We start from the raw sequence: 9,800 nt of genomic DNA on the forward strand, positions 1-9,800 counted from the left end.
GGCTTTCAGGATGGCCTTGTTATTATAGTATTATTGAAATATAGTTCATGTATATCACATAATTCACCCTTTTAAAGCACACAGGTTGTTTTCAGTATAATCCCAAGGTTGTACCACCCTTACCACCATCTACTTGGGATGGTCTTTTAGGATGTGCAGCTCTGATGGGCTGGAAGGCAGAGGAAAGTCATCCATGGGAGGGCGATGTGTGAACAGTGGCATCCTGATGGGACAGGGTGAGGAGATGGCTGAGGTGGGGGGGGGAGCCCACTTTTTCTGCAGCTCAGGGGAGATGTCACCAGAGAAGTGGAAGATGATGCCAGGCAGCTGGTTGTGGCAGCTGCGGGCTTTGCTGTTGGAGTAGAGATATTATGTGGTAATTCTGCAGATGGAGCTGTGGACGGCTTGGGCATTATGGTTATAACTGGCGACAGGCCTGTGTTTAGGAAGCCTTTGCAGTTCTCTAGCCTGAGGTAGTTGAAAGTCCAGACTAAGGTAGCTGCTGGGGATTGAAAAGGGGTGGGAGGAGCTGCCTGTGAGTCCATGAGAGGCAGGGGAGAGGGGCTCAGAAGGGACCAAGCTGGTGATGCTTACAGAGAACTAGGGGAGGGGGAGAGGCTGGTGTGTGGGGGGAGGTGTAGAGTTTGTTGGAGACCTGTTGGATTTGAGGGCCAGATGGGGCCAGAGGTGCAGATGTCCTGAGGCAGGTTGGAAAGGGAGTCTGGAGAGGTTGGTGTTGGGGTGGATCATGGGGACCAAGCTCATTGGGCCTGAATCAAGAGGCTGCCTTGGGAGAGGGTGGATACTTATAGGATGAGGCCACAGGAAAAGATACCCGGCTGGGTCTTGGGTCAGTGGGAGAAGGAGAAGGAGAGTATAATGTTGGAAAGATCTAGAAGAGTTTGAACTTTGAGTCACTCATTTGGGCAAGCGGCCTCTGAGAGGCAGAGTTGCTGAAAACTGCAAATCTGGTCTCAGTAGATTTTTGCCACAACTCTGCTGTTCAAGTCGAGAGACGGGGAGATTGAGAGAAAAGTCGTTCCTGAAGGAAGAAGCCCAGCAAGGCCGGAAACGTCGGGGGGGTGGGAGTGGGGGAGGGGAGTCTTCTTTGCAGGGGAGGAAAGGCGTGATTGGGCGCTTCTGAGCCGGGGGCCTTACCTCTCAGCTACTTAGAGCCTGTGGCTTTGGCATTCGTCTGCACTCACTCTTGTCTCACCTCCCTGGGGAGCCTGAATCGCAGGCTTTTCTAGCCTTCCGGCTTTCTGGCAGCGAAGGCGGCCGCACTTCGCTCTCCGCTCGCAGCGGGGACGGGGCCAAGTCATTCAGCCTCCGCGCGAGCCGCCTCCGCTGCTGAGTTCGCCGCCGCCGCCGGCTCAGCGCCGCCTGTTCGGCTGCTGTCTCGGAGCCTCTGGGAGGTTGCCAAGCTCTGGCCATGGGGCTGCTCCTTTTCCTGCCCTTTCTAGCCCGCGCTGCCCTTTCTGGGCTCCCGGGTACCGCCGCTGGTGAGTGGGGTTCATTGAGGTCCTCAGCCGGCAGCCTGGGGAGGTTTCAGGGTCCGGGCGGGATTCGGTGCGTGTCGCGGGGAGCATCTCACCTGCCGTGCGGCGGGGTGGGCAGTGGGAGGCGGGGTAAGGTGGGGGAGCGGACCCGGGTCTGCACCCGGCCTGTGGCCACCACAGCACATTCTCGCTGTTTAACCTCTTCCCAGTTTCCAACCTCTGCTCCTCCTGCGGCGCCTGCCCGCCCTGCTTTCCTCTTCTCCACACGTCTCCATCCTCTGACTCGCCTGGGTAGGAAGGCTGCCCCGCCCCGATGGCTTCGTGAAAGGCATTCGCGGGCTCTTCGAGATCCAAGGCTCAGGCGACCACTTCCCACTCGTTTGTGGGGCGCCGTCTTAGGCCCCCGAGCGCTGTCCTCCCCTCCTGTTCTCAGCTCTGCCTTCTTCTCATTTCTGGCTTCCGGAAACAAGGAATTTACAGGCAGGCAGAGCTCAAGGGGCCTCAGTCCTTGGAGTTAAGGTTTTTTTTCTAGCGACCAGCAGCTCTGGGAAGGGCTGTGGGCACCGTGGCCCATCCTGACTTTCAATGAGGGAAGCGACAAAAACTTTTTTTTACATACTGAGACACAGGGAAGTCATCCTGGCTTATATGTGAGCTAACTTGAATTTTGTGCTAAGTAAATTGCCTGTTTTTGGCCTTTCAAACTTACATCTGCTTTAATTATTAAAGAAAAGGGCACATTGACCAGAAGTAAAGATGTTCATGTTAAAAATAAAGATTAAATGCCTCTCTTCCTGGGCTGCCACTGCTGGTTCACCTTTGATGATTAAGACTCCCTTCCCAGGGGCCAAGGCCATACTGTACCTGCTGTACATGTACGTGCTGGTCTTTTTTTTTTTTTTCTTTAAACCTTGGAGAAATGTATCCCCAACTTGTTTAATGTTCTTTGTTCTGACAAGATATAAAACTGTGCTTACCCCCAAAAAATAAAAAAAATAAAAAAAAAAAAAAACAAACAAAAAAAACTGTGCTGAAGGGGAATTCCCTGGTGGTCCAGTGGTTAGGTCTCTGCACTTTCACTGCCTTGGGCCCAGATTTGATCTCTGGACCCCAGAAGTAAGATTTTGGCATGGTGCAGCCAAGAAAACAAACAAACAAACAAACAAACCCCACAACAGCAACAAAACCCCCCACAACTGTGCTGAAAACCCTGCTTCTCCAGGGCAGCTTCTCAGATTTATCTGGGAAGCTGGCTTTCGGGCTAGTCCTTAATTTGGCTCACATAAAACCCTCTTTTTTTATTGTAGATTGTTGATTATTTTCACTGACAGAAGTTAGAATCTGATGGCTTTGGGGCCACGGGATTCTCCCTGTGCTTTTGTGCTCTCCACTCCCCGCCTCCCCTCTCGCTCTACCCTTCTCACACTGATGTTAACTCTCGTTTTCTGCTGTGCCCGTGTTCCCACACCTGATTCTCTCCTTACCTCCTCCCCTGCCATCTCTTCCACCCCCTCAGGATTTGCCCACTGCCCCCCCCCCCCCCCCAGCGGTCCCCTCCCCTCTGCAGTTCTCTGATCCCTTCCTAGGGCATCCTCACTCTCCTCCCCTCTCCACACCACAGGTCCCTCTCCTCCTGTCATGGCTTTTTAAGAAATTTTTATTTTATTTTATCTCATCTCATTTTATTTTACTTTATTTTATTTTTGCCACGCCATGCGACCTGCAGGATCTTAGTTCCCTGTCCAGGGATTGAACCCGAGCCCCCACAGTGAAAGTGCCAAATCCTAACCACTAGACCACCAGTGGACTCCCCTATGATGGGTCTCTACCTGCAAGGATCAGTCACCTGCATGGCTCCTCCCTCCCCACAGCTTTCACTAACCTTACGTTTCTGGGGAACTTTTACCCAGCGTGAATTCCCTCCATCCTCACTACCCTACTTTCCTCACCAGAAGGAGCTCTGGTATTCTAGATAACTGGGCCTCGAGCACAGTGCACCACCCCTGTGGGAGCACCTGGCCCCTTTCCTGGCACCATCCTCCTACCCCTGTCCCAGTGCAGGTACCTGCTCTCGGCCCTCGTTCAATGAGGGCCCTTCACCCAGCACTGCCCTTCCCTACGCCTGCATCCTAAACCTCACCTTTCGAGACCTCCAGTCTGCAGGCCACAGGTGCTGGACTTCACTTTCCCTGCTCCCTCTGCACCTCCCCCCATGGCACCTTGCTCTGCTCCCACCCTTGCCAGCCTGCCTTGGGCCTTCACCAAGTCCCCATCAATCACAGGCCTCCTCTGAGGAGTCACCAGAGGATCCTCACCCTCCCTCTCCCAGAGCAGGCCTGTCTTCACTGCAGGCCAAGGTCTCCCAGAGCCACCCCTGAGCCATGCTCAGCCCCTGCCCCCCAGCCCCAGGCCCTCACCACCATCTCCTCCGCAGCCCCTGCCCCGACCCAACAGGAGTACTGCCTTTTGTCCAAATGCCCACCTCCCTGGCCTTCCTCACCCTCTCTTTGGTTCCTTGACCCCAGTGGGCTCTCACTGCCTCAGCCATGTATCCAAAATCCTTGTTTATGTCACTTGGGCAGCTGGCCTTTCCCCACAGGGGGTCTTCTCCCAGCCCCGCCCCTCCTGTGCTGGCTGCCTGACCCTATCCCTCTGTGGAGGTGTGACCTGCGCCCCTCCCACAACCATTCCCATGTCGGCCCTACCCAGTGTGCACCTTGGCTTTCAGTTCTATTTTCTCTTGCCACCCCTTCCTTCTTATTCTACACGACCGACACTTGGGCGCATGGCGCTGACTCTTTCAGGCCCCCAACACCCGCCTCTCCCAGGGGACACTGGAGGTCCAGCCACCTCCCCACATGGGGCCTCACTGTGCCTCTTGCAGGCTGGGCCCTGACCCACTCCTTCACCTCCCCGAGGGGTACTGGCCCACATTCAACTCTCTTAGGGCCACAGCCCAGCCCCTCAGTCCCCTCTGCCTCCTGCCTCTCCCTGCCTTGAGCCCACCTTGTCCATGATGAGCCTGCCCCACGGGCAGCAGCCCTCGCTCTCCATCGCACCCGACCCGCCTCTGATCCTGGGCCTGACACTGCCCCTCTCTCCCCTCTGACTCCTCCTCCCCTCACCCTGGTCTTCCTCCTGTCCCTTGCCCCCTGCAGGCCAGCCTCTCCTCTTGCCCTCCTGCCTGGACCCTTAGGGAGCCAGTGCCTCCCTGTCTTGGCATTTGTCCTACATATTTGCCCATCTCCATCCTTCCCTCCATCCTCAGTTCCCCTCTCCTTCCCTTCTCTTTTCCATTTTTACCCCTGTGTTGGAAACATTCTCATCCTGGTCCCTTGTACATGTGCATGTTCTGCATCCTCAAGATTTGGAGCAGGTTAGGACAGCAGAACTTGTCTGTGAAACCTCTGATGTGCACTTGTTCCCAGAAAGCAGTTTCACCTGTGATTCCTCCTTCCCCAGGATCACACAATCTTCATTACAATGTCACGGTGCTGTCCTGTGATGGATCTGTGCAGTCCAGCTTTTTCGCTGGGGGATACTTGGATGGTCAGGCCTTCCTGCACTATGACCTTGAGAAACACAGGGCAGAGCCCTGGGGACTGTGGGCCAAAGAGCTGGGACCTGAGATGTGGGACACAGAGTCCAAGGACTTGACAGAGACCTGGAAGGACCTCAGAAAGCTTCTAGCAGAAATCCTGGCCCTGCAGGAGGAGAAAGGAGGTGAGTGGGGAGGGGTTGAAGGTGCTCTGAGACATTTCACTGGATTTGAGGGGAGGGGGCAGAGGAAGGGGTCTGTGAGTTCAGCAAGGGGGTGGCCAAGACTCGGCAGCACAGGGAAGACATGGAGGGGAGCAGGGAGGGAGTCCTTTGGCTGGAGTTTCTCACTGGGGCTGAAGGACAGAGAGACAGAGGGACTGGAGGAGTCACTGCTGGGGGTGGGGGGCAGGCTTGCATTCCCTGCAGGAGATCATGGGCTGTGAGATCCGAGAAGACAACCGTGCCAGGGGCTTCAGGCGTCTCTCCTACGATGGGGCGCTCCTCCTTTCCTGTCACCTGGAGACCCCTGGATGTGCAGTGCCCCAGTCCTTGCCTCGGACCTTGGCCATGGAAGTGGAGAAGTCCTGGGACACAGATGATCAAAGCAAGTATTACCAGGGCCACGTGCAGGGAGAGCTTTGTGGAAGACTGCGGGGCTATTTGGAATCCTGGACGGGCTTCATGGAGAGAACAGGTACGGATCCTGGATCAGGGCCCTTCCTCTCCCCCCAGACGCCTAGAGCCTCCTCCCCTGCCTGACTCTGCCCACGGAGACCCTCCCTGTCCTCTGGGTGCATATATGCTCTGTCGGCGTGGTGTCCTGCGATTTGCTCTTCTGTTCCGTCCACTGTAGAAAGATGGGCAGGTGGGGAGGGGAATGAACTGCCCCCGTGACAACCATCCAGGGGAGCGGTGGGCCCTCTGCCAGAAACAGTACCAGGGAAGCTGGGTGTCAGGCAGGAGAGGAAGCCCCTAGACGGGGGTGGGCCCCCTGGCTGCCGGCCTGCCTGTCACAGAAAGTTCCCTCCTAGTGCCCCGGAGCCCATCCCCCACGGCCCCCTCCTCAGCATCAACAGGGGATCCGGGATCCCTCCTCCTGCCGGGCTGAAGGGACTGGGCCCCAGGGCGCAGAGCAGACTTGGAGCAGGTCCGGGGGGGTGAGGGCTGAGCCAGAGGTGGAGAGTGGGGAGGCGCAGCCCTGTTCTCTCCTCGTCTCCCTTAGAGGCAGCAGGGCTTGGCCCTGGGCCTCACTGGCTCTGTGCTTTCTCCCCCAGGGCCGCCGGTCGTGAACGTGACCCGCAGCCAGGGCTCGGAGGGCACAGTCAACCTGACCTGCTGGGCTCTCGGCTTCTTTCCCCCGAATATCTCAGTGGCCTGGTTCTGGGATGAGGAACCCATGAGCCTGGACGCCCAGCAGTCAGGGGATGTCCTGCCTGATGGGAACGGGACCTACCGGACCTGGGTGACCATAAGGGTTCCCCAAGGAGAGGAGCAGCGGGTCAAGTGCCACGTGGAGCACAGCGGGAATCACAGTGCACACCCTGCCCCCGCTGGTGAGCCTGGGTGATCCTGGAGGGGGTTGTGACCCCGGGAGGGTCAGAGGCCTGGGTCAGGGAGGGGACAGCAGGCCTGTGGCTCTGGGGTGCCTGGGTTATAAGAAGGCCGTTTCTCAGGAAAGACCCTGGTGCATCAGAGTCAGTGGCAGACCATCGTGTATGTTGCTCTTGGGATTGTTTGTGTTATCGCGCTTTCTGTCCTTTGGTGCATGAGTGGAAGAAGAAGATGGCATCAGCTGTGGGGAGCCCAGGTGAGAAATCTGGGCAGGGTGTGGGGATGGGAGGGGCTCTGCCTGGGCTGTAGGGTCCCCCAAGTGTCCCACTGCACAGATATGAGAGGATGAGAAACGTCTGTTCCAGGAGCTGAACATCGGGGTGTTTGTGAGGGGAGTGGGAGCCACGTCTGCTCTCACCCCTTGGTCCTGCCCACAGCCAGAGCCAGGCTGGGGCCCTTAGTGTCCAGCGGGGGCCCGTCTTTGGTCTGGTGAGACTGGGCGGAAGGTCGGGTTTCAACTGCCTGCTCTGTTCTCATCTCTTTCTCTTTACTGTCCGGCTCGCCAGGGCTTGTGTGGGGAGCATGTGTGGGATCATGTGCTGGTCCTGGGGGTCTCGGTGATCCTGGCATCAGAGGGCACCTGCAGTCAAGTGTCTGCCACCTGGTGGGGGGCGGGGCTAGAAACTGAGCAGGCACTCAGAGGAAAGGTGATGGTGATCACCTCCTGTTTGCCTTTCTCTCCCCAGCTCTTCAGCCCTTGTTCAGACTCCCAGTAAAAGAATCATAAGGCTCAAACTAGGGGTCAGCGGGTGGTGCCAGAGCCCTGCCTGTGACGTCCCCTGGGGAGGCCCCTCTTAGACTTGTTTTCCAGTCTTTCCAGTTCCTCCTCCATGACCTGTCTTCTGGGTTTAGTTTCCTCTGGGTCGCTCCCGGCCTGCACCCTTCTCAGGTTCCCATCTCGTGCGCTTGTGCTTGCTGGGGTCTCCTTGTCCATGATATGGAGTAGTGAGCAGATACCCCTTGACATTTGGGGAGAGGAGACGAGCCACTCCTTGGAAAACTGGGGTCACTGATTTTATTTATTAATTATTTTCATTTATGTATGTATGTATTCATTTTTGGGGGTGCATCAGGTCTTCGTTGCGGCACGTGAGCTCTTTGTTGCGGCATGTGGGCTTCTCTCTAGCTGTGGCACTTGGGCTTAGTTGCCCTGCGGCATGTGGGCTGTTAGTTCCCCGACCAGGGCTCGAACCCACGTCCCCTGCATTGGAAGGCGGGTTATGGACCACTCGACCACTGGGCAAGTCCCTCACTGGTTGTATGTTACCTGCAGGTTTTTCTCCTGGTGCATGTTGAATGAAACAGGAATTCCAATGGGGTGCTCCCTGTGGGAGGCAGACAGTGGCAGTGGCAGTCCCAGGGCGTGGAGGGGGCCAGGTGCAGCCTCGGACTGGGGGGGTTCTCAAGAACCCCCCGTCCACATTGAGAAGCAGATCCCCTCCAAGCAGTGAGGGCGGGTCCTGGTCGAATCCCCGCCTGGAGCAGGGCAGGAGGGAGTGCGCAGCCTCAGCCAAGCAGCAGCACTTGGGGTGGAGCTGGGATTCCAGGAGCTGTGGGACCAGGAGGGACCAGGGAAGGCCAGGTGCCGCCTGAGAGCCTGGTGGGGGGAGTGAGGGTTGGGGCAAGGCCAGGCCTCTGCACGCCAGGGTGCTCCAGGGTGAGGTCAGGTGCAGAGCCTGTGGCAGCCCAGTCTTTCTAGATGGGGCTGCTGACCCCTGGGCTTCCCAGTGGGCTCTCCTGTTAGGAGCTGCTGGCTCGGGGCTGGGGATGGGCGGGAGGCTGGGCTGCGGGTGGAGGTCAGGGCGGGAGGCGGAGCCGGGCAGTGGACCAGGTGCTTGTGCGGGTGAGGAGGCCCGAGAACTGAGGAGGGAGAGGAGTTGTGTGTGTGTCCACCCCCAGGCCCGGAGGAAGGTGGAGCCGGGGCCTGTCTGTGAGGGAGCCCTGCATTGTGTCGGGAGATGGGTCTGATCTGAAGGCGGGAGGGCTTTGGGTGTCCCCTCCTGGATCTTGTCCTTTCGTCCTGCTGACTGTTGTTCCTGTCGTGGAGGGTGGTGGAAGCAGGGACAGGTGATGATGTTGATGGAGTCAGGGGAGGAGCCCGGCAAGGGCTGGGAAAAAAGGAGGCAAACAAGGAGGAGTGTTTTCCCTCCGAGAAAGGCGGAACTGACTTTGGAGCAACTGAAGGAGACTCTCCGAGGGAAGAAAAAGCAATATTCTGCAACCAACTGGTATTTATTTATTGGGTTTTCTTTTTCCCCAGAGCCCCAGGCTACCAGACCTGGATCGATGCCAGATGGCGGCCACTGACCGTGATGTCCTCACACAGCCGGGACTTCTGTCCTTGTTGTCAGACCCTGAGTCTGTCAGTGCAACTGGGGAGCTCGGAATCTGCAGCCAGGAGGCCTGAATTCAGCTCCCTGTTCTCGTCTTATTAGCACTTTCTCTTTTGTGTGTGTTCAATGACTAATTTTATTACTGTAAAATATTTTTATTTTTTATTTTTTTATTATTATTATGATGTATAGTTGATTTACAATATAGCACTTTTCTCTCATGATACCTCAGTGACTTCATCTATGAAATAAGACAAATAGTGTTTATTTCCAGGTGTGGTTGGGACGATTAAAAGCGTTAATATATTTGAGAGGGTTGCAGGTGCCCCACACTAGTTACTAACTTTATTTTTGTTTTTTTATATTACACTAGAAAACATGAATAATAATTAAATGATTACAAATAAGCTTTATCTGTAAGTTTCCTCATTGTGGCTTCTCCTGAGATGCCTAGTAGCAGATTTCTGGAAACTCAAGGTTCCCTTTACCCCCTGTCACAGATATTGTGCTGCATTTTAATATGTAATTTCATATTAAAAGTTTTCATTGCGCTTTAAATATATTTGTCTGGTCTGTGATTTATTTCATGTGTCTGGGAAGGGATAGCATATAAGATTCTGGGGAGAAGGAGAGGTATATCTCAGTGGCTTGACACGACACTAAAAATTCTGCACCTCTCTCTCCCCTCCAGCTCCCAGTGACTGACAGATTCACAGCAGAGCATAAAGTGCTGGGAGAAAATACAGTGGAACACCTGGGGCCAGTGTGCAGGGGCTGACCCTGAGGGGAATCTCCCCTGAACGGTTGTAACCCTCAT

The 9,800-nt window shown here is 55.9% G+C and overlaps 1 protein-coding gene across 3 annotated transcripts; it reads left to right on the plus strand.

Annotated features, from left to right (window-relative positions):
• The first annotated feature begins 1,424 nt into the window (after positions 1-1,424).
• MICA (MHC class I polypeptide-related sequence A) lies at positions 1,425-9,505 on the plus strand. 3 transcript variants are annotated; one of them, XM_057698102.1, is made up of 6 exons: positions 1,425-1,502; positions 4,962-5,222; positions 5,449-5,733; positions 6,314-6,592; positions 6,713-6,846; positions 8,911-9,505. In XM_057698102.1, exons 1-6 carry the CDS (start codon positions 1,433-1,435, stop codon positions 9,055-9,057), a joined length of 1,176 nt encoding a protein of 391 aa, XP_057554085.1. In that variant the 5' UTR covers positions 1,425-1,432; the 3' UTR covers positions 9,058-9,505. The 3 variants fall into 3 exon arrangements, with proteins under 3 accessions (XP_057554085.1, XP_057554086.1, XP_057554087.1); XM_057698103.1 differs by having other exon boundaries at positions 6,718-6,846; XM_057698104.1 differs by lacking the exon at positions 6,713-6,846.
• Positions 9,506-9,800: the final 295 nt, after the last annotated feature.

Source organism: Hippopotamus amphibius, chromosome 11 (genome assembly GCF_030028045.1).
Source record: "Hippopotamus amphibius kiboko isolate mHipAmp2 chromosome 11, mHipAmp2.hap2, whole genome shotgun sequence".
NCBI classification, from domain to species: Eukaryota; Metazoa; Chordata; class Mammalia; order Artiodactyla; family Hippopotamidae; genus Hippopotamus; species Hippopotamus amphibius.